Below are 25,250 nucleotides of genomic sequence, written 5' to 3'. Positions count from 1 at the left end.
CTCTCACAGAAATCCATGGGAGTTTAGCTTGCATAAGGAATCGGTATGCATGGAAGGCTAGGGCCCTCAGCGAGTCCTATCCTTTGGAGGCAAATGAAAGTACAAAGAGCAGGAAAAATTAAAAAAATTTACAAGTTCATGTGACATGACAGTTATGGTACAGAACAATAATATTACTGTCACCAAAACCTTTAGAAAATATTTTAAAAGTTCAGGGAAATACAAAGAAAGTGTTTTCTCATCTAAAATGAGAAAGATAAATCTGGTGTGCAAACACAAAATGGACACACAAACTTGACAATAACATGTCTTACCAGTTAAAACCAATAACTAGGTGGCAGGCAGATTTTGTATTCTAATCCCCAAGAAGCAACTGGGGAAAGCCACATGACCTCATTGCAAGGCCAGCCTTCTAAGCAGTAAGCCATATTGGCCACCTCAGCCTGTGTTTACAGACATGAATAAGTAATCAGCTCTTATGGACGTGAATAAGTAATCTGTGTGTACAGAACCTTTAAATGCTGATATTACTTAGGCAGTAGGGTGTAATTACCTAATTTTAAAATTGATCTTGATAAATTTAGGAACTGGACAATAAAATGGAGTTGCCTGCAATAACAGGATGCAGACGCGGTTAACTGTGAGGTGATTTCAATTCCCACATTCCTATGTTCCCACAAAAAAAAACACCTCACTGATTTTACTCCTAAATATAAAATGTTTGGCTAATTTTTTGTCACATGGAGGCAAAGTTCTGAGCATCTGATTTGTTATACTTGTATATTAATGATCATGTATGCCAACACAATAACAAAAGCATGTGCTTCTGCCAGCAGATTTTCTTTGAAATAAAAGCTTAATGCCAACAATTAGAATAAAAAATCTTTTTTAAAGCGACCTTTGTCCACCTTAGCTTAATAGAAATGAAATAATTTTTGCAAATCTTATTTATTTTTCATTATTGAACTTATTTTCTTTTGGCACTTCTCTCAGTGAAAAGTCAAACAAAAATTAATTTATTCATTTTTCATTTCTGACTCATACCTGACTCTCACCAATGTAACAACGTATGGACAAAAACGCTGCAAGAAAATGTTTGTTTAAAAATCCCTTTTTCTGTTAGAATATTTTAAATGGAAACAATTTTATTATCGGTGTTTTGAACCTTATTTTTATAAAACCTAAATACTGGACCAAACCTGAATTCAGTGTTTCTAATCTGATCAATTACAAATTTCATTAGAACTCTTCACCTGATCTTATCGATCTAGATTTTTGCTCAGCAGAAGCTTTAAGACAAACCTTGTCTCTTTATGTCTCAAACTAAAATAGGAAAAAATGATTACATTATTTACCATAGTAAATAAACAACGCCAAGATCACGTCCTCTAGATATACACCCTTGGGGAAAAAAATCACCCAAACAGGAAGACTGACTCTGAGAAAACGGAAGCAGCCTAAGAAGGAACTGCCATAGCACAGGCCCAGCAATTTAAAAAGACAAAAAACCGAAACACATATTACAGTACTGACTTACTATACTATTTAAAGACAAAAAAGCATGCAAAAAGAGAAAAAAATAGTGATAAAGGATGTATCTAGGTGAGTGCGCAAACCTCTGCTGCTGCAATATCACTATAATCAACGAAGTTACTTTGATGGCTTCTGACGGCCAAAACAGTCTCAATTGAGAAGACCAGATAATAGTTTTTAATGACAAATGTTATTAACTAAACTAGAGTCACTGTAAAGTCTAACTTGGTGCAGAATTTGGTTTTATAAAATAAGGATGTTATGAAGTCAGTGGAGTTATACCTGCAGAAAACTTGGGCCTTCAACAGTTAAAAGGTACAGGGAAAGATTGTTTGAGGTCACCCTGCCTTTTACACCTCCAGAAGTTGGGGAAGGATACTGACCCAACAAATGCTGCTTTCTAGAAGGCTCTGAGTTTATATACCCGAAACGCACTTATCCCAAGAGTGGGAGAATCTTGAATTCTTGGAGAACTGATTAAAAAGCAGAACCTTCAATGAAAACCAGATGCTGTATAGGGGCTTTCTTAAATAGAAAATAAAGAGCTATCAGGCTAAAATACATAGATCCCAATGAAAGACTTGGAAGAGAAGAAAAACTGGGGAAGGAGGAATAAACTACTAAGAAATGAAATCTGTACATTTTACTTCAACTGATTCAAATGTGGACACATTAAATACAGGTGCATAACAGATGACCATTTTCCTTCACTAATGTCCCAATCTTGCTCTCTGTGAAATTAAGTACAAAGTTCCCATTTTTTTTTCTTTTCTTGGGAAGAGATTGTAAAATTATGTTCTATGTGTAAGACTATTTTAAATAAGAAAACTGAAAAACATTAATGCTGCTCCCTTTCTTGTTCCATCTCCTTCTCTTCCATTTCAACCCCAAACACACTCATGCTAAAGACATTCATAAGTAGCCACATGATCTTCACATTCTGTCATACTTTCCCATAGCTATCCCACACCTTTTGGTCTTTTTTGAGGGCGGGAAGGGTGTTGTTTATTTTTGTTTTCTCTTTGTATGTCTATTTAGATTGCAAGTGCCACAGAGCAGGGGTCGTGTCTTCCTACATGGTTATGCAGCATCTAATATATTGTGGAGGCCATAAAAACAACAACAGTAATATGAGAAATTGGTCTTTCCTAAAGTGTAGCCATGATTACATAAGAGGAAATGCATCTCACTGGGTAGCTATCCCCTGCATGAGGCCTATCAAACCAACAGAGGAGAGGTGCTACCACTGAGACCTATCAGCACCACCCAGCTATTATACCGCTTGTCAACAGTAGATATCAAAGGTCTTTACAAAGGTCGGTATCATTACCCCAAAAAGGCATCCAAGTTTTATCTTCATTTTTTCCACTATTCCCCTAAAAATCTTTAGTACTGTTACTGTTTTAATATTTACTTCCAGGTACACAGCAGTCATTCATTATGCCTCCATCAGTTTTTTTCACCATTGATGGCTGAGAGCTTTCCACAAACTATTGCTGCTGCCACATCAATCTTCATTTCAGTCCTCTGGGTAGCAATTTTTTACCTGATTCACTTTATATTTTACCCCTTTCCTGCCTGTGAGGCAAATCCTGTCCCTTTCACCCAAACAAGTAATTGGGCTGGGACAGTGGTTCAAGTAGAATTCATTTCTTATCAGTACACTGCAGGGCAACAGCTAAAGGAGGGGCATGTGACCTCCCCACATGACCCCTCCCCACCCCCAGCTCAGGGCCCCACGCTCTCCCCGTGATCCATCCCATGTTACCTGGGAGTGGGCCTCTGTCCTCCTCCTGCTGCGCCTCTGAACCTCAGGATTCTCCAGAACCATAGGAGTGAAAGGAGCAGAACATGGGCCTCCGGCAGCTCCTCTAGCGCAGCTGGACCCCCCAACCCCTAGCCCTGTCCTTCGGTGGGGCTGTACGGACTCCAGACAGGAGAGAGAGCTGCATGGAAGGGCTGGGGCAGAGGAGGACAGAGGAGCTGCCGGTGGCCTCATGTTCTGCTCCTCCTTTGTCTTTCCAGTACAGAGTACCAGCTATAAATATCTTACTGGTGTGGCATGCTGGACCATACCACCATACTTGCACCACTGGGCTGAAGAAACAGAGAGAACTCATGGCAAGAGGGTTTGTTACAGACAGAATCATCATCCTATAGCTGCAAAGTAAAAACGGAGCAATTCTATTATTGCTCCTAAAGCCTCAAGGTTGCAATAATGTCCTTGAAACTCTTTCCCATCCCCATCGGTGCAGGGGCGGCCGCAAATTGATCGGCATAACCATAGATCCACTAGCCCTGCATAGCCACAGATCCAATGGCCCCACGCCTTCAGCATGGTGGAACACAGGGAGCCCTCAAAGGAGCTGTGTTCCACAGCAAGTGTGGGGTATGGACCTACAGGCTCCCAACATTTCCCCAACTTTATGCTGTGGAACCACAATGAGCCAATTTTAGATATGAAAAGGATAGGGTTTGTCCCTTTATCAAATAACTAACACAATTTTGAGGGTTAAGGTAGTAGAAAGAAAAAAAGAAAGAAAGAGAACTCTCTTTTCAAACTACAGTTAGAGCTAGTCAACTTTTTAAAAAATTCATTAAATATTTTGTAATTTGAAATTTAAATTCAGGTTTTTTAATTAAATCAAAACAAAAAGATTAGCATTTAGAAGTTTAACTGTTCTTTCCTCACTTTTTCCACCACTGGAAAAACGACAGACAGGGAAAAGCACACTTTTTTGGGGGGGGGGAAAAAAACCCTTCTCTTTTCCCCTCCTGAAAAGGTGGGTATGGAGATGAAAAAACTAAATGGATTCTTCCACAACCCTCAATTTTTTTTTAAATAAACAAGTCAAAATTTGCCAAAAATCAAAATAGATTCTGTCAAAAAACACTGTCAAAAATATTAACAAAATTTTGACTAGCTCCAACTTGTGCTTTTTAAAAATATTTTCAAAGAAGCATTCTAGAAACAACTCAGAATCTTAATACACCTTAAGACCCCCCTTTAGTACTGTGTTGCACTGATGATAATTTTATATGAATAAATAAATTAAGCATGAAATGATAAAGCATTCCAACATGTCTACTTACTGTTAGTTTGGAAAAGATATTGTTCTTCTCATTTGGTTAGAGCTATAAGACAGCAGCTTTGTTTCGAAAAAAAATGAATATACTTCTAGGTTACAACCCCTGCACTTTTCAAATATAATGGTCTCATTAAAAAATTAACAAATTTGTGAACACCTCCAATCTCCACTGAACCCCAATACCATGACAGGAAAGTCCCATTTAGAAATGAAAGGCCTGTCCTGGAAAAAAGTCAGGAACATGAAGTCATTGGTCTACATTTTCAAGAGTGACTAGTGATTTGGGGAACCTCAAATTTTGGACAGTTTAAGGGGACCTGATTTTCAGAAGTGCTGAGCACCTGCCCATAGAAAATCAGGCTCTAACATGTTTCAAACTGGGCACCCAAAAACACTGGCACCCAAAATCACCAGACATTTTATAAAATTTAAGACATTGTACTAGTGGACATCCATTCTATAATTATGTTTTGTAACCATTTTGTCAATCATCTGAACTGATTATAATAAATGTTTTAATCTATCCACATATCAGACTTTTTCCTATAACACAACCATCTGTCAGTTACATTTTTGCATCCACATCAAATAAGCTGTCTGATCATCTTTGTATCCATGTATACTGGGAAAACCTGGGCAGCTATTCAATAGTACCCAAAGGGGAGCGTGCCCAGAAAATATACACAAAGGTAGTAAACTCTGAGATGTCTGGTTGTACAGGGAGCTGGAGGGCAGAAGGATCAACAAATCAGTCACTTAGGCACAGTTAGCAGCTTCTGTCCATATAATAAAGCAACAGTGTTACAAATGGATTACAGTAAGACAATCATGTGCAAAGCACGCTGCTGGCAAGGATGCAACATTATTAGCAGCCATAGTTACTAACTGAATATTGACCATGTTGAGTGCAGACACAAACCACGTTTAGCTGCAAACTCATTTAAAATTTTTAGTGAGAACAGCACCTTTACAACTTTTAGGCCTGGTCCACACAGTAACATTTAACCATTTTGTGCTCACAGTTAATGGAATGGTTTGCTCTGACCATGCCTTCTTATCACACAGAAGGCGACCAATTTTTTTCTGAGTAACCATGACAGCTACCAGTGTTTCCCCTCAGCAAGCGATCTGCACTGGGATATGGTTATCTTCATGAAATTGGTTCAGCACACTTTTTTTTTCTCCATTTTGCAAGATGGACGGGACCTCTTAACTGTGTCTGTGCACCAAATGGGCCAGTCCTCCTTCCTTTACACTTTCTGGATAGTAGAGCATCTCAGAGTGCATTACCCACATGGTGCAGCTCTGTGCTATTGGGGGTTAGCCAGTTTCCCAGAATGCACAGACACAGACACAGTTAGGCAACATGGTAGAATGCAGCTATACAAACATGATTAGGATGGCATTCTAGAGAAAACTAGGGTGAGGGGAGAACATGATACCAGTCTTCAAATATGTAAAGAGGACAGTGGTCAACTGTTCTCAATGTACACCCAGGGTAGGATAAGAGGTAATCAAATTAGATGTAGCTGGGGAGATTTAGGTTTGACAGTAAGAAAAAAATTGTGTAGCTATAAGAATAATTAAGCACTGGGAGAAGTTATCTAGGGAGGTTGTGGAATCTGCGTTACTGGAGGTTTTTAATAACAGGTTAGACAACCACCTATCAGAGAGATGGTCCAGGTAGTCTTAATCCTGTCTCAGTGCTGCGGATTTGACTAGATTACATCATTACGTCTCTTCCAGCCCTAACATTGCTATGATTCTAAGAACTGCTATATGTTCATAAATTGAACTGTGTTACCTGTAAATTAAGCTGACTATGTCTTTAATTGTAGTTTGTCTTAAAAGGGCTATTAACCATGATTTTATAAACTAGAGCCATAGTCACCAGCAAGCTATCAAATGATCAAAAAGCTGCCATCACAACCATCTTCCTGAATCTACACCTACCATAATAAGTTTGTAACAGTGCACTGTGAGAGAAGAAGGCTGATAAGAAGGCAAAGAGAAGGTAAAGGAAAGGACAAAACAGAGATATTGGGCGGGGGGGGGGAGGAAGGGAAAGAAGACGACACAAAAAAAGTGAGCAGAAAAAGGAATATGAAGAGCAAAATCACCTGTCAGATAGGAAAATGAGGCTAAAAAATTTTGAGAGAGAAAGGAAAAAAAAGCACATATGGTGCCCCATTTTCAAAATACTTATTTTACATTAAATGATCAAAGATTGCAAAACAACATTATCACCAAAGTCTGATCTCTGTTTTAAAGGAATCTATTCTGGCAGCTTCTTCTGTATGTGAAGTTGCAATCCTCAATTTGTAATACAGTATTTTCCACAAATAATTATGATATCACCACTATAGCATAATGACTTCCAGGGAGGAATAAGGTTTGTCATACATGCACTTTATGCTAGCTAGGCTAAATTAGTAACAAAAAATGTCTCAAGTAATAGCAGCTAGTTAAACAAATAATGGAAAAGGCAAACAGAGTTTATTCTGCAGAGATATTTTTCAGATTTCTCTACGGTATTAGAAGATCTTTGAAGTTCTTTTGTCCAGTACTGCAGGACCTACTGGTTTTGATCTTTTTGGAGCTCATCAGCTGCAGATAATGATCTAAATTAGAGTGTCAAGCACACTAGTCTACATAAGGAACCTTCAGTATCAGAAGAGAAGCTTCTGCGTTTGCAGTGCTGAATACATTTTTTTTTAATTGTTGAGTAACCTGCATCTTGAATGGAGAATGACAGCTAATGGAATTACTCTTACAGTGCAAATGGAAAGCGCATGTGGTGTTTGGTGCTTACGGTGTTTGGTGCTTACAGTCCTGCATTAGATCCCCCACTGACAATCATGGCATCTGTATTGTTTACCATATGTGGACACAGTTAGCTGATAAAATGAGCTCTTCCTGCGCAACACCAGGAATGCAGAGACTAACCAGCTTGAGTGTAGAGACTAACCAATTTAAATAGTTTCCATTTAGGCATATACCCAACTACAAATACTCTAGAAAACTTGTAGCAGGGTTTCATTCTATCAAAATTACTAACCAAAGCCTTCTCAATCTCTAAATTCGATGGCAAATTGTGAGGTTGAAGAAGAAATCCAGGAGGTAAATGTACTGGGTTTAGTCGGATTTAGTGACTCATCACCAAGAATTTAAGATGTGAGTGTAAGACCACTTAAACCTTATGGAGTACAGGAAAAAGAGGGTCAGCCACTGAAGCCTAGAGCTTATTCACTTTCCTAGATGATGTAAAATAACAAAAATATTTTCAGAAATAGACTATATAGGAAACCCAAACAAACAATCTGAACTTCAATTTTGACAGGCTAACAGGGAGGCTTGTTTCCAACCCCACAGGTTCTTTACAACATCTGTCTTTTAATGGAAGAAAGAATGAAGACAAAGAGCCCTGGAAAGTTAAACGATGACAACACTAACTAATAGATGTGTCATGATAGTGGCCAAAGCCTGCCCAGACTTACTAAAACTAACCAGGTCACCTTTCATATCCAAATATTAAGATGTAAGATAGACAGAAGGCTTAAATTGTCTTAAGCTTGCACCAAAGATTGTTTCCATTTCAAGGAACACGTCTCTTGTAGAGCTTTTACTGAAATTTGAATAGCACTTTTTCCACTTCTGGTAAGCATTTATTGTTTAAATTAATCATGCTGCTTTTGGCAGGAGGAGTGGGGTCAGCAGATAGGGTTTTAATTAAGGATCTGATCCTTAATCTGAAATAAGGGCCAAATAAAATAGGCAGAGTGAACTGTGGTTCCATTGACATGGCTAGAAAAGAAGAACATGAAAATTGGTAGCTTACTTCAGAAATGTAAGATTTATATATACCATGTGTCTCATCTTCTTGATTACATTGTGAAGATGACACAGAGAATGAAAAGCCTGAAGGAAGTGCTAACTCTAATCTAACAGAAAAGTATCTGTCACTGAGTGGATGATTCTCCACTCTTGAATGGGACAGAACAGAATTGTCTCTGTGGAAATTATGGTGTCACCACTTTGAGGGGACAGTTTTCGCTACAGATGCCTTCCTTTACTGATCTTCTTGCCATGTCTCAAGTCATTTGCAAATAAATCATGATTCTCCATAAGATGAAGGGCAGCTAGAAAAACATGTTTTATCCTTCACACACAGATTCATAGTCTCCCATCATCACAGTTGGATGTGTGAAAGTAGAATGAATTATATAGTAAGAATAGAAAGGATTAAAGAAATGTTGTCTGTACCTTTAAGCAAAGTTGTTGGAATGTTGCAACCAGGTGTCAGGAATACAGACATTAACATAGAACAATTGCACAGTTTAAGGGCAATTGGTGGAAGCATTAGCCTTAGATCGATAACAGTTAGTAAGGAAATAGGATATGCATGCTGTGCCCCAGGTGAATTTTACTGTTTTGATTTTTTTGTCCCTTTGTCTAATTCCCGCTCTTTTATCTGTATAAATAAGACTGTTTGGGCCTTGCATGGCCACTCACATATTCTGAATGTTATTAGCGGAGCGCTGCGCTAATAAACAGAGTGGTCTGACAAATTGTGAATCCTGATTCTAACTTTGACAATTTGGAGGTTCCACCGAGATGGCAACCGTCTTCACTGGGGCTGTGTGATTCCTGACTGTTTTTGTAGGATGACCGTGGCAGCCGGCACCTGGGCATTTGGCCCAAGCGGTCCCCCACTAGAGCGGAAAGGCGCACAGCCACAGTGAGGTCTACGCCATCGAACCTGTTGGTTCCCACTCTGTTCTGGTAGGGATCCCGGGATCTGACATCAGGAATCTAGTCAGGTAATTATTTCTGTGTTTTGTTCGGACTGAGGACTGTCCTGTCTCTGGGCTTGGCTACACTAGAGAGTTGCAGCGCTGGTGAGGGGGTTACAGCGCTGCAACTTAGGATGTGGCCACACTTGCAAAGCACGGCCAGCGCTGCAACTCTCTGGTTGCAGCGCTGTCTGTACACTCGGTCGAGCCTCAGGTGGAGGGATTCCAGCGCTGGTGATCCAGTGCTGGTGAGCAAGTGTGGATGCCCAACAGCGCTTTTATTGACCTCCGGGGTATAAGGAGGTATCCCAGCATACCTTAGAAGCCTCTCTGGTAATCATGCACACTCCACTGCCCTGGGCTCAGCTGACCCCTCCTTCAAATGCCCCGGGAATTTTAAAAATCCCCTTCCTGTTTGCTCAGCCAGGTGTGGAGTGCAATCAATCATTCAATCAATCAGCGACCATGCCTCCACGCCCCAAACGAGCCCCAGCATGGAACAATTCCGAGCTGCAGGACCTCATCAGTGTTTGGGGTGAGGAAGCTGTGCAAGCACAGCTGCGCTCCAGAAGGAGAAATTATGATACCTATGGGCAGATATCGCAGTCCTTGCTGAGAAGGGGCCATGAACGGGACGCGTTGCAGTGCAGGGTCAAAATAAAAGAGCTGAGGAGTGCTTACTGCAAAGCCCGTGAGGGAAATCGCCGCTCAGGAGCTGCCCCCACAACCTGCCGTTTTTACAAGGAGCTGGATGCCATACTTGGGTGTGACCCCACTGCCAATCCGAGGACCACGATGGAGAGTTCAGAGCAGGGAGAAGTGGGGGAGGGTGTAGAGGAAGCCGACAGTGAGGCTACTGGCGTGGAGGGAGACACCCCGGAGTCCCAGGAGGCATGCAGCCAGGAGCTCTTCTCAAGCCAGGAGGGGGCTAGCCAGTCGCAGCAGCTGGAAGTTGCTGGTGAGTAAGAAACTGAGGAGCGTGCTCGGGGTAAGCAGATTTTTATGTTTTGGGAGAGGAGGGTTTGGGTTATGGCTGCCTGCATGCATGCCTAAACGTGGAATAGCCCATTGATTTGCTCTATCACGTCTCTGTAATCTGCCTCAGTAATCTCTTGAAAAGTTGCAGCCAGAGCGTGTGCAATGTGCTTTCTCAAGTTTATCGGGAGAGCCACCGTGGTCCTTGTCCCGGTCAGGCTAACTCGTCCGATCCACTGTGCAGCGAGTGGTGGGGGGACCATGGCTGCACACAGGCAAGCTGCATAGGGGCCAGGGCAGAATCCACATTGCTGTAGAAGACCCTCCCTCTCTTCCCAGGTAACACGCAGCAGTGATATATCTGGCAGTAGGAAACCCTGTTGAGAATTTAGGGATACTTGAATGCAGGGCGCCATGTTCGCGTTCCCCTCCCAGCCCCGTCGTGCGTTCCGGTCTCCACACCCCCTTCCCAGCAGGTAGCCAGCCCCGCGGTGCGCTCCGGTCTTCCCCACCCCCTTACCAGCAGGCAGCCAGTCCCGCGGTGCGCTCCGGTCTCGCCACCCCCTTCCCAGCAGGCAGCCAGCCCCGCGGAGCCCTCCGGTCTTCCCCCCCCCCCCCGTTCCCAGCACGTAAACAGCCCCGCAGTGCGCTCCGGTCTTCCCCCACCCTTCCCAGCAGGCAGCCAGCCCCGCGGTGCGCTCTGGTCTTTCCCCCTCCCCCTTCCCAGCACGTAGCCAGCCCCGCGGTGCGCTCCGGTCTCCTCACCCCCTTCCCAGAAGGCAGCCAGCCCCGCGGAGCCCTCCGGTCTCCCTCCCCCCCCGTTCCCAGCACGTAAACAGCCCCGCGGTGCGCTCCGGTCTTCCCCCACCCTTCCCAGCAGGCAGCCAGCCCCGCGGTGCCCTCCGGTTTTTCCCCACCCTTCCCAGCAGGCAGCCAGCACAGCTGTGCGTTTCCCTCCCCCCTCACCAGCAGGCCGGCAGTTACGCGGACCGGCCCCCCCCCGCCAGCAGCTCGCCACCTTCCTGTTCACTACTGTCCCCTGTGTAGGACACCAGCTACCTCCTGTACCCAGTGCAGATAAACCCCAGTGACCCATCGGTCAATTCCCTCTCCCAGGTGCACTCGGGGCGGAAACACTCACCCCATTTCTCGCCATGCCTTAGCTTCCCTGGCCTCTCTGTGTTATGTGAGGTATGTGGGAAGGATGCTACAAAAAGTCTAAAAACTCCTTCACTGTGTGATAATAAACAATGTAGCCTCTGTGTATTACATGTTTCTATCTATGTTTTTTTTAGTGACCTTGACTAATGCAGCCGGATCACCGGCCTCACGTCGGTTGCAGAACTTGAGAAAAAATCCCCGAAAATCAAAAGAAGAATTGATCAAAGCAGTTATGATTCACTACAACAGAGAAAGCAGGAAGATGCAGGAATGGAGAGAGAAAATGTATGAGTGGAGGCAAACAGAAAGCAGGAGAAAGGAACTGGCTATCAAAAAAACCTCAAAGCAGATGATAAGCCTCCTGGCTCGCCAAACTGAGTCTTTCGAGTCTCTCGTAGCCATGCAGGCAGATCTGTACCGTGGTAACCCACACCCCTCCCAAAGCTCTCTTTCTTGTTCCCCAGTATTTGCACAAAACACCTTTCTCCAGCAGCCAGTTTCTTATTACCCCCAGCTGCCCCCAACACCTGTACGATCACCTACCAGCCCTGATAACTATAATTCTTACCCTGTGCACTCCACCCCCATTACCCTGCAGCGTAGTAATCCTGAAGCGCAGCAGACATTGAACAGTAATCAAAACAGGACATATTCAAACCTCTGAATGTACAGTCCACCACCCTAACCCCCCTGGCCTTTTATGTACTGTACTTTGAATAAAGGATTTTATGGCTTTTACAATACGTTTTATTATTGCAGGAAGTGGTAAATATTGTACCCCAAGGTAGAACAAAGCACAGCAAAGGCACCAAACATTACTGTTGGCTCTCAGCATCAAATTGCTCCCTTAAAGCATCCCTAATCCTTGAAGCCCTTTCCTGGGCCTCCCTAGTAGCCCTGCTCTCTGGCTGTGCAAATTCATCCTCTAGGCATCGAACCTCGGAGGTCCATTCCTCACTGAATCTTTCACCCTTCCCTTCACAAATATTATGGAGGGTACAGCACGCGGATATAACAGTGGAGATGCTGCTTTCCCCCAAATCTAGCTTCCCATAAAGACACCTCCAGCGGGCTTTCAAACGGCCAAAAGCACACTCCACAGTCATTCTGCACCGGCTCAGCCTGTAGTTGAACCGGTCCTTGCTCCTGTCAAGCTTCCCTGCATACGGTTTCATGAGCCATGGCATTAAGGGGTAAGCAGGATCTCCAAGGATCACAGTGGGCATTTCGACGTCACCTACTGTGATCTTGTGGTCTGGGAAAAAAGTCCCGGCCCTCAGCCTCCTGAACAGGGAACTGTTCCGAAAGATGCGTGCATCGTGCACCTTTCCAGGCCATCCTGAGTAAATGTCAGTGAAACGCCCACGGTGATCCACAAGCGCTTGCAGAACCACGGAGAAATACCCCTTGCGATTAACATACTCTGATGCCAGGTGGGGTGGTGACAGAATAGGAATATGCGTCCCATCTATTGCCCCTCCACAGTTAGGGAAACCCATTTCTGCAAAGCCATCCACAATGTCCTGCACGTTCCCCAGAGTCACAGTTCTTCTTAGCAGGGTGCGATTAATGGCTGTGCAAACTTGCATCAGCACCATTCCAACGGTGGACTTTCCCACTCCAAACTGGTTCGCCACCGATCGGTAGCTGTCTGGAGTTGCCAGCTTCCAGATTGCAATAGCCACCCGCTTCTCCACTGGCAGGGCAGCTCTCAATCTCGTGTCCCTGCACCGCAGGGTAGGGGCAAGCTCAGCACACAGTGCCATGAAAGTGGCTTTTCTCATCCGAAAGTTCTGCAGCCACTGCTCATCATCCCAGGCTTGCAGGACGATGTGATCCCACCACTCAGTGCTGGTTTCCCGAGCCCAAAGGCGCCGTTCCACAGTGCTGAGCATGTCTGTTACTGCCACAAGCAATTGAGTGTCTTGAGCGTCAGGCGTTTCAATATCATCGTCTGACTCCTCACTGTCACTTTGCAGCTGAAGGAACAGCTCCACTGCCATGCGTGATGTGCTGGCAACATTCATCAGCAAGGTCCTCAGCAGCTCAGGCTTCATTTGTAACAGAAATCTCAGAAATCGCGCTGCAGACTCACAATGCCGCCAAACTGCTAGGAATGTGTAGCAAAGCACCACGGGGCGTTGGAACAGGAAGTGGAAAGACCTGCACACTTCCTTCCCCTTCCCACAAGCCACAGCGCCAAAATGGGACGAAGTGCTCTGTGGGATAGCTGCCCACAATGCACCACTCCCAACAGCGCTGCAAGTGCTGTAAATGTGGCCACACTGCAGCGCTGGTAGCTGTCAGTGTGGCCACACTGCAGCGCTGGCCCTACACAGCTGTACGAACACAGCTGTAACTACCAGCGCTGCAAAACTGTAAGTGTAGCCATACCCTCTGTGTCTATCTGTCCTCTTGTGGAGTGTTTGAGTCTGGGTGCCGTCTCTGTCTGGGGATCGGTCGACCAAGGGGTTCCTGTCCTCGCGGTCTGAGTGAGTGGAATCTGCACAATCGCAGCCGCACCGCACTTTGGGTAAAACCCCTGTGTGAAAGCAAGGGCGACTGAGACAGTAGCCTGTGGGCTCCTTTTGTGTGTTGCATTGGGCATCGCTCTGACGAACCCGAATTTCCTTCTTGTGTGATTGGTGTGTGAAGTCCTCCTGTATGGGTAACCAGACGTCTAAGTCGGGACAGTTCCCTAAATGAACGCCGGCTCATTTTATATATTTAGGATGGGTCCAGACTCCTGTAAATTTCTGGGAAAATGGTCTAGGCTAACTCAGGGGGATCCCAAAACTCAGTGGCCACTGTTAAAATCTTGGAACAAAGACTGAGTGGACGTCTTAAAGGACAAACTCGGCCAACCTAAAACTAAATTGGCTAAAGGAGAGGTTAATTGTTTCATGCAGTGGTGGCAAGAGGCAAATCATAGGTGGACAAAATCAAAACTGGCCTCTCTCAATTATTCAAATAATAAGTTAAAAGCTTTATTAAAAGCCTCCTCTCCCACCACTAGACCGAGCGCTCCTCTTTACCCCGTTCTCCAAACCCCGGATCGATCCAACCCCCTTCATACTCCCATCTCATTGTAAAAATGACCAAAAAGCCCCTTGTTCTGTTCCCCTTTGTTGTCTGCCTCAAAAACTGATTCTTTAGTGTTCCACTACCAATTCAGCAAGGAGGGTGGGCTCCTCAACTAGCCCCCACCCTTCCTGGTCCCTTTCCTTGAACATTTCTAAATTGTGAAATGACCACAATATCACTCACAAATGGTTCATTGGAAAAAGCAGGATCGGGCCCAGACAAGCAGGCAAGCAACAGATAAAGAAACAGGTTGAAAGCCCTAAGGGAATAGTGTCAGGAGTAAGAAAAGCAGTAAGTGCAGGCATGAACCCCTGGAACAATACTTAAAATGGTGAAATCTGAGGTGATAAAGGTGTCATTTTGGGACATAAACAAGTGATTTAAGGGAAGAGAGTGAAAAGTTAACTCTACAGAGGCTGGAGAGAATTAAGCGGTTAAACTTTGTGGAAAATGTTAAAAAGGACCATGTTAAAGAGAGAATTCTTGGTTTCTTTGCAGCCATTTTGAAGGGAAAATGGGCCCTTTTCCAGAAGAATGCCTGTAAATGATCCAAATATATATATACAGCTATGTAAAAACAAAGCAGTGTAAAGGAATGCTAAGGAAAAGAAAGTGTATGTATCTATTTGTCTGTGAAAATATGTAAAGTTCTAAGAATCTAAACCAGCATATCTGGTTTGTAAAACTCCTGTTTTGTAGGGGTAAGATAAATTGATTTTGTTTTTGTTTTTAATGCCACTACAAATTCATTTGATTCTTTAATTCAAAGTTGCAAAACTGACAGACCTTTTTGCAAGACACAGGTAATTAGTGTTGTTTGGCTTTGGGATTTAGCATTTAACCCTTAAGGGGTAACTTGATTGTTTACAAAAATTAAAAATGTTTTTAAATAAAGACAAAGTCATGGCTGCAATAGGGCAGTCAAAATCAGGAGAATAGGGAGAGATTCTGAAGTCTGTTTGTTTGTTTTGTAACAATAGTAGATAAAAGCTGTAATGAAAGAATAAGAAATTAACAGTGACCCTCTGAAGCAACAGCAGAGGTGAGGTGCACAAAACAAAAAGAAGCAATGTTAAAAACACTGAGCCTTAAAATGGCTCTGTGTAATCAGACTGTCACTTTGATAAGGATACATGAAAACTCTGTAAGAACAAAAGAAACAGTCACACCTTATGTAAAAATTGATATGGCTAATGTTTTTAAAAAGTTACAGTATAGAAGGAATGTGCATTTTCCCTCGGACATGTGCCTATATTGTAGAAAGGGGTAAAAAAAAAAAATGCAAATGAAACGTGCTGCTGAATTAAAATCCTATTAGGGCTCCAAAAAGAGCTGCAATAGGCTGTGTTTTCTTTTTCAGATCCCTGTATGTTAAGACAGAGGCTACGTCCAGACTACCCACCGTATCAGCGGGTTAAAATCGATTGCTCGGGGATCGATATATCGCGTCTAATCTAGACGCGATATATCGATCCCCGAGCGCGCTTATATCGATTCTGGAACTCCATCAACCCCAACGGAGTTCCGGAATCGACAGGGAGAGCCGCGAACATCGATCCCGCGCGGTGTGGACGGGTGAGTAATCCGATCTTAGATATTCGACTTCAGCTACGTTATTCACTTAGCTGAAGTTTCAGCTACGTTATTCACGTAGCTGAAGTTGCGTATCTAAGATCAATTTCCCCCCCGTAGTGTGGACCAGCCCAGAGAGTCTCTGAGCTCTGCTGATGGCTTTGAATCCAAAAGCCTAGCCTGTGTTGATGCAAATTACCTAACTGATAAAGAAAGGTGAGAACTGCCAGCACAAAAGAAGCTGCAAATAAAGAACATACCTGGTCAGCAAACAAACAAATTGCCTACATAAAAGGCATGGTATAACAAGATACCTTTAATAGATTTGATGCTACTGTTACTGTTAATATTAAACATTAAAATAACTTTAATGTTAGTAAGTACCCCTGTAACAACTTGTACTGTGTATGATTTTTGGAAAAATCCTTTAAAGTAATATGGTAATGATGCTTCTCAGCTATTACCTGTGAATAAACTTAAAGCTTAACATAGCAGGAAAAACATTACAAACCTGGTCTGCTATATAAGAGGAAAAACTTGAGGTACACCATCTCATGAATTTAATAACTAAACAGTGGAATAATTTCCGCATAACCCTTAAAAAGTAGAAGCCATTAAAACCTGGCCTGCCTATTAAAAAAAAAAAAAACACCACAAGAGAACATGGGGGTAATTCCTCTGTTTTGCCTGCAATCAGCAAGGGTATTTGTAAAAGAAAGGAATCTTTTAAGTAATAATCAATGCCACCCCAAAAGGGGTTAATTCTTGGGGAAAAGTGTTTAAAAAGTGTTAGCAACCCACCAGAAGACAAATGTAAATATAATATAAGTACTGTGTTTACCAATACTCACATTTACTATTTGCCACAACAACAACAACAACAACAACAACAAAGGAAAGTCTCAGCTTACTGTAAGCACTGATTTAGCTGAGTTCTCAATCAAGCTTGGCATTGAATGGCAAACAGTTACCAATCATCCGTAAAAAGGTAAAAAGGTAACATAGTTCCCAAAAAAAAAAAAAAAAGATGTGGAAAACTGGACCATTCATATTATATACACAAATGGGGACATGTTAAGAATTGCCACTACAGAAAAACATAACAGCTTACCATTGGTATAACATATTTTCTGGATGATTTCCCACAACTACTGGCATACTAATGCTACTACCCCTAATTGTGTTTTTGGTTTTAAATTGTATGTATGTAATTGAAATGTTTAAAATGTGCTGGTGGATAAAACAAATGTGTGCAAAGCTAAAGCCACAGGCCCAAATCACCTCCCAGTATTTTCTATTACATGGACTAAATAAGAAGTGACACTGGCGATTAATAATCTTAGTGTCAAAAGGGGGATATGTAGGAGCAGGATTTTATAATGTCCCATAAGAATTAAAGTATAATTTGATTTCATCCTACTAGCCACTTTTTTTAAATAGCAGAAAGAAATGACCCCTGGGACTATAAGATTCTGTTTTCCCATATGCATTACAAATTGGGCCCTCTCTAACTCTTTGTTTTAAGATTTAGGTAGTAAGAAACAGGATTCTCTATTGTGTCTATGTTAAGTAAATTAGAGAAACATTGAAGGCCTGGGTCTCAATGTAAATTGTCTTAGTTATCAATTGTAAAACTTAGCAAGGTTTAATTTGCAATGCTTTTTTGTTCGATATAAAATACTACTGTTTGTATTCTCAATCTATTTGTGTGAATGAGGAATGTATGCATCAGGAAAAGATAAGGTGTGAAGGCCATTGTTATAGCCAGAGTCAAGGGACGGCTGTTAAACTGTCTGGCAACTCAGAGTGGATACATGCTTCGCAGTGTAAGAATGCACCACCCCCAGTGAACCAACCACCACCTCAGGACCATGCAGAGTCAATTTTTTGACTCCAGAAGAAGACGTAGAGGAACAGCCTGCAATACCTTACAATCTACGCTCTCGTAAGGGTTGCCAGAAGCAGACGACTACATAAAGCAAGGCCCAAGAAGAAGCAGTAGTGAGCCTAGCGCCTGCTGCCTGGTGGACATAAAACTGTGACTGCAGTTCCCTCAGTTGAGGTTGTCAGAACCAGAAGGGCCCTGCCTCCAACATGCGCCTCTGGTGGTGCCTGTTCTTCGGCTGCTGGTGTCTTAAGGTCTGGGGAGTCCACAATGACAATTCTTTTATCCAGCAGCAAGTGTGGATAGCTCAGACCCTTATTATTTCTAAATGCTGGGTCTGGAGCCACATCCCAGCCCACTCAAACTGGTGTTCCTGTCCTGGCTATCCCACTCAATTCCCCAGACCTCACTGGAGGACCTTGTCCGTTTAACACAATATGGAACAGTAATGACACCTGGGAAGAGGCTATTGGCAGTTCCTTTATCCCACTTGGGGGAGCAATACACCAGGCAAAAAGGCTCCTAAGGTTACAATCAGTAGTTAAAATAATGGCAAATAAAACCAGAGAAAGTTTAAGAGCCCTGGCCAAAGAAACAGGGGCGATCGGACAGGTGGCCCTCCAGAACCGTCAGGCATTGGACATAGTGCTGGTGGCCAAAGGAGGGACCTGTGCTCTCACTGGAAAACAATGTTGTGTGTTTATACCTGACAATACCAATGAGGTAACAGATCACGCTAGCCACTTAGAACAAATCGCATATCTTCCTCATGAAGAGCTGAGTTCTTTATGGAAGTGGCTAAGTAACCTGTTCAATTTCTCTGGCATAGGAAACTGGTTGTTTCAGGGAGCCCTAACTATCCTGTTTGGAATCTTAGTGATTTTTGTATGCTTTCAGTTAATCTCCTGTTGTATCCAGAATTGTGTCACCCAGATGACTGCCCCAAAACAGAGTGCTAATATGATGATTTTGAATATCGCTGATGAACTAAGAGATAAGGAACGGTTAATTTGTGGAACTCAGTAAGGGTTGGTCATGGCGTACGCCTGACCAAAAGGAGGGATTGTGAAAGTAGAATGAATTATATAGTAAGAATAGAAAGGATTAAAGAAATGTTGTCTGTACCTTTAAGCAAAGTCATTGGAATGTTGCAACCAGGTGTCAGGAATACAGACATTAACATAGAACAATTGCACCGTTTAAGGGCAATTGGTGAAGCATTAGCCTTAGATCGATAACAGTTAGTAAGGAAATAGGATATGCATGCTGTGCCCCAGGTGAATTTTACTGTTTTGATTTCTTTGTCCCTTTGTCTAATTCCCGATCTTTTATCTGTATAAATAAGACTGTTTGGGCCTTGCATGGCCACTCACATATTCTGAATGTTATTGGCGGAGCGCTGCGCTAATAAACAGAGTGGTCTGACAAATTGTGAGTCCTGGTTCTAACTTTGACAGATGTAAGCTCCTTTTCCTCTACCTTGTCCCTTTTTCACATCAGGCAGAGTGGGGAACTGAACCTGGGTCTCCCACATCCCATAGAAGAACCCTAACTTGCCTAAGGGTTAGCGTACTCCCATGGGATGTGGGAGACCCAGATTCAATTCCCCACTCTGCCTGATGTGGAGAAGGGATTTAAACAGGGCTGTCTCCCACTTCACAGAAGAGTGCCCCAATCATTGTGCTATGAATATTCTGGGTAAGGTCTATCTCAATCTTTCCTGTTGAGGCAGTTCCACTTTATTCAAGTATTTAATACAGTCATTGGGGCTGAGACCGAGAGAATAATTCTATAGAATGGTGGTTAGAAGGTTCACCTTCAAGTCCCTGCTTCAATAGCCAGTGAATTAAAACATCATTCACCCACTTCTAGAAACAAAGAATCTCAGAGATAAGCATACTGACCACTTAGCTTCAACACATTTATGTTCAACCTGGTTTGTATGAACATTCAAAGGCCAAGAACAGTCGCGTGTTTTAGGGGTACGTCAAACAATTTATGAGCCTTTTCCTCCACTAATGAAAGTTCTAGATATAGAGGACCCAAAAGCTCTTTGAATTGTTGCTAATCTGAGCATGATACTGAAGCAACAATGATATTATCATAAGTATATGTAGAAATTGTTTGGACACCTTCAGGAAACTCTGAAGGCGCATCATACACCTGCTCTTCATTACCATTAATAGCAGTCTTCAACAGTATATGCTAAACACACCAGCTAGAGGTAGTGGCAACTCTTTGCTGGTGAGACAGGGACAAATTCTGTATTTCCCTGCTGAGAGCAAAGGGGATCGTATTTCTCTGAGGGTCTTTTTGGGGCAGAGGAAAGCAAGGAAGCCATTGGCATACTGGTCACTTTACCCACTTGGCCAAAAGCCACGTGGGCTTAAGGTATAAGCAAAGCCCACAGAGGAATTCATCAAGCAACTTCAAAATGGAAAGAAGATCCAGAACCAACAGAAGAAAAAAGATCCATCATCTCTCCCTGATCTTCACTCTGGGGATTCTCTGATCAGACTCCATTCCAGATGCAGCAGAAGAAAACTCAGGAAAGCTCTCAAATCCAAACCCTCTGAAATGGGAGTAACATCCTCCCTATAGAAGAAGAATGAAGGGAAATGATAAGGGAAATCAGATTACCTGGAGTCAGAAGAAATGCATCACTATCTTTTAAGTGGTAACCAAGGTTGCTCCTCAAACCAAAGAAACAACTCTGCCAATACTGGGGTCTAGTGAGAACTAGGAAGGCCAAAAGAATAGCAACTTTTGATCCTCTAGCATGGGATTAGGGAGTCACCCTCAGATCAAATGATATACTGTTCCTGGACCTATGGGATTCATAGATGGAAGTCAAAGTGAGGTGTTCAGGAGAAATGGTTTGATGGATATCTCTATTTTTGAAACTTCTGACACTGTTCCTAATGCTCCGGTATCAAAAAGTAAATGTGTGGATCAAGCCCTAGGACACAGAACACCTTGGGACAGAACCATGAGATTAGGCAGATTTCTTGGGGCACATCAAACTGACCAAGACTTGAATTCAAAAGATGGATTCACTATACCAGCCATGCTTTAGCACCACCTCCATGAGAAACGGCCTAAGCCAACACCCCTTTTTACATTTGGCCAAAGGAGCAAAACTGGCAGAAACTAACCATTACACTCCAACAAGCTTGCTGGTCTGTAAAGGGTATTTTTAAATTACAGGAAGGCCACCACTTGAACTCACACTTTCTTTCAGGCTTGACCATGTCAGCCGCTTTGAGACGAGATGAGTTTTCCAGGGTCAGGACCCACAGACAATTTATTCATATATTAAGGCTAACAGAATTAGCCATGACTTGAAGTCAGAACCACAAGCAATCAAACTGACAAGCAAATTGGGCTGGTTAGTGTCCTGGTAACTCAGACCCAGTATGGAGCTGAGGAGGATACCAGTACCAAATGGCACTTTGCAATGGTACAAGTTGTTAATAATTCTAATGAACATTTTTTTTTTTTTGCTCAACAACCCTGGATCTAATAAATACACTACTCTGAAAAGTAAAACAAGCAGTGAAAACAAGAAAATTTGAGCCGATGTTCTGTTGAGAATGATGATATTTACGAAGTCCATGGTGGTGACAGAGGAACCGAGGACATTTGAGGACATAGTGACATATGTGCCCTTACATTTAACATTTAGATACAGGAGAAGGCATGCGCATAGACCCAATGATCGCCACTTTTAGATGATTCCATGCTCACAGTAGGGAGAACATGAACATCTCAAGAGCGAGAGCATACAGAGGAGATCAGATAAGAACCAAAAGTTTCAGGCTGCATTCTTTACTGGAAGTTATCAGCAATATTTATGGATTTCTCAGCCATTGACTAGAGCAGGATACCATTATCCTATGATCTAGAACAAAAAGTACCAGTACAGTACTTCGAAGCTGCTATTCACCGAGTGTAAAAAGGTGTGTTTGAGACATAATATTTTTCCCCATACAGAGCAAGGCATTTGAAGCACATGCTCTTGCGCTGCTTTTTAAAAGGTTTTAATTAATGTAGAAAACATGAAAAAGCTACACAAAAAGAAATAAAATGTTGCAAAAATTGAAGGAAATAAAAATACCTTTTAACTGTCCCAGGAGCACCAGGAGGAGTGCCCAATATTGTTCTGTTTAAAAAATAATTTTTACAGTGAATGTGAGGAACAGAAACTAAAAACTAAGGAACATTTCCACTTACATTTATCAAAGATGGCTGCTGTTATTGCTGCCAGAGTTATATTATTATTGGTAGATGTCTACAAGACACAGTGAAGTAAATTAAGAGAAACTTCAGCCAAGACTTACAAAAAGTGCACTGCATTTAGCAGGGGGGAAAACGAACAACAAACTGGCGTTCTTACTACGTAGGGAAAAGCATAGTCTGCTGTGTGTAGGACTGCCATTTGTAGTATATAAAGGAAAGTTACAGTACTGCCCCTTCAACACCAAAAATGACCTCAAGTAGGCAATTGCACCCTCCCAGTCTATTATTTCAGGCATTATATCCTACTTTGTCATATTCTTAACATAGTAAACCTCAACTCTACACGCATCTTAATAATAAAAACTCACATGCAGTTCCCCTTCCCTGCCCTCCACCCCTTACTTGTCTTTTACCTACCTTTTTGGAAGGAGATGAACAGGATAGTAGAGAGCTGGAAGAAGTGAAGAAGGAAAAAAAAAAAGGAGATATGCATTGGTAGAAAGAGGATGAAAGGAAAACAAGAAGCAGCAGCTGAAAAGGAGCAGAAAAAAAGGACAAAGGAAAAAAGAGTTGAATCCCCCTCCAGTGAAAGAACATGTACTTCAGCTGCATTTTATAAATATTTGGATAGCATTGTTAAACTTTTAAAACTATTGATATAAAGCTACTTGAACACAATAATAAATATTTAGTAGCTAAAGTATAAGTGCTTTACAATTTTCAAAGCAGTCAACAAACATTGTTTATAAACCCACAATTACAAAATTCACAACTGGGATGCAAATATACCAACCAAGACTTACATATGATTCACACACATTTAAAGTGACACTAATCCAGCAACATTTACTAAGGGAAAAGTCTCTCCAATAAGCTCTGAGAAAATTGTCACTGTGGTGACAAGTGAATCTATTATGACACCAACTTGTAGAAAATGGCCTCTTTGGCAACCTCATTTCACATGCCCCCATCCTATTTCTTCCCTACACATTATGCTCCATCTCTGTGGTCTCACCTCACTTTCCACACTTATTGGGCTGATGGGAAGCTGAAAGGAAACTCAGATGCAGTTGTTCCCTTAGCCCCAAGCCTCTGCCGATTGCTAAAAAACACTAGTGCAGCTCATCCGACTGTATCTAAGAGGCATCTTATGAAAGTTCTTGGGCAGATCCATGTATACCAGTATTATGTAATAACAAGCTATGAAAATTTGAAAAGAAGGAATTAATTGCATTTCAGGTTCTTTTATTTAAGTTACCTAGCTTTTATATGATTTGTACTTAAGTACATAGCGTGTGTGTGTGCGTGCGCATGAGAGAGAGAGAGAGAGAGAGTTATATATATATACACACACATATACACACACACACACACACACACATATATATTTTTATATATATATATATATATATATACACACACACACACACCCCACACCACAAGAAAGGAAGCTGAGAGCAGGAGAGATGAAAAAAATCAATGCTAGAAAATTAATTTTAATTTGTCTTTGAATTAAAGAAATACCATCAATATATCACATGTATAAAACAGACTCAGATGTACTGATACATGCCTAGTCACATACACTCATCATGTGCCATATGGATTCTGTTCCAGATCACACAATGATTTGAGTTTTGACCAGCTACTCTTATCAACTATTCTGTTGCTCTTCCATCTGATTTCATATCCAAAACCCAACACGAGGGGAAATGCCTCCAAAACTATAGGAGACAGTGCATCTACTTTTAGAAGATCAAATAGCTTGTGGAACATCTCACCCTCACCTTTTGCAAAGCTCCCCTGTATTTGGTACAACCAAGGAAGCAATTTTCACAATATAGAAATAAAATAAAATAAAATAAATAAAATCTAACCTATTAGTACCAGTAGTCCTGAATTTAGATATAAATCAAATCATTACAGGTTGTTCAACAAAAGGTGACAAAAATCAATAATTCCCGAAGATCTATCATACCAGATTCTTCATTTCAATCCACAATATATTATCACTAGCCCATTATTTTTGTCACCTATTATTTAACTTAGGCATATTTGCTCTTTTTCCATCCTGTCCTATTAATCTCCCCCCTTTCAACATTTAAGAACTTGTCCTTTCTCTCCTCTTTATTTACAAGTTCTTCAGTTGGAAGTTGTGCAAATAGTCAAAAAGAATATTTTCTGTCCAACTGAAGAGAGATTAATCTAGGATAAAATGGAGAAACCACTTTGTACAATTTCAGCCCAAAACAGTGCAAAGAAGAAGAAATGAGCAAAGTAAACAGTCTCAGTAACAAGGAGGGTGTTCTGTCACCATTTTGTCATTTTTAAGCCTCTCTTACCTTTTACATTTCCTCTCCCGTTCTCCATCAACACATATTGGCCAATCTCCTACAGCAATGCAGAAATCCAGAGAAGAGAAGGAAACACACCAGCATAACAGAGGAAAAGATTGCAGATGTGGAGAGCATAGTATAAAACAGCAGTAGAGGAGAACGAGATACTTAAAATAAAAGGTTTTTGTTCAAGAGAATTCAAGCTATGATAATCCCAGTAGTAAAGAACTGGAGAAAGATTTTTTCCCAACATTTCTTTGACAAAAGAAATTAAGCAAAGTGTGTTTAATTTAATAAATTCTTCTGCAGATTGGGTAAAGCATTACATTTATTCTCTAATTAGAAAGGAAACAAAGAAAAGAAAATTGTACAAGATTATGCACTGTTGATTACGAAAGGTTACTATATGGACCTAATTTAGGTCGAACTGTATAATTGAGGGGGGGGAGGAGAGGTGTTTGGACTTGGATTTTGATTTGGAAACCAGAGCTAAAGGAAAGAAAGATAATCCTAGCATGATTACTTTTCTTCCAAACAGGAGAGGTAAGTAATAGCTTTCTCAAATTTTCAGGTGTTGAAAGGC

At 42.0% G+C, this 25,250-nt stretch overlaps 1 protein-coding gene across 3 annotated transcripts in view; it reads right to left on the bottom strand.

Annotated features, from left to right (window-relative positions):
- RECK (reversion inducing cysteine rich protein with kazal motifs) overlaps positions 1-25,250 on the bottom strand; it is a 109,085-nt gene that overhangs the window by 49,358 nt on the left and 34,477 nt on the right. The window contains exons 1-2 of one of the 3 annotated variants that reach the window (XM_050938159.1): positions 22,749-22,767; positions 22,210-22,254 (exon numbers count right to left, since the gene is read on the bottom strand). The exons of 1 other annotated variant lie outside the window; for it this stretch is intronic. Coding sequence is in view for 1 of the 2 variants with exons in the window: in XM_050938158.1 (XP_050794115.1) it covers positions 22,749-22,782 (34 nt within the window). In the remaining variant the exon portion in view is untranslated. Of the gene's footprint in view, positions 1-22,209; positions 22,255-22,748; positions 22,783-25,250 lie in introns of those variants that run through there. One more of the 3 variants, XM_050938158.1, reaches the window with a different exon arrangement.

Source organism: Gopherus flavomarginatus, chromosome 2, assembly GCF_025201925.1.
Source record: "Gopherus flavomarginatus isolate rGopFla2 chromosome 2, rGopFla2.mat.asm, whole genome shotgun sequence".
Classification (NCBI taxonomy): domain Eukaryota; kingdom Metazoa; phylum Chordata; order Testudines; family Testudinidae; genus Gopherus; species Gopherus flavomarginatus.
This window is presented reverse-complemented; position numbering and strand designations above follow the sequence as displayed.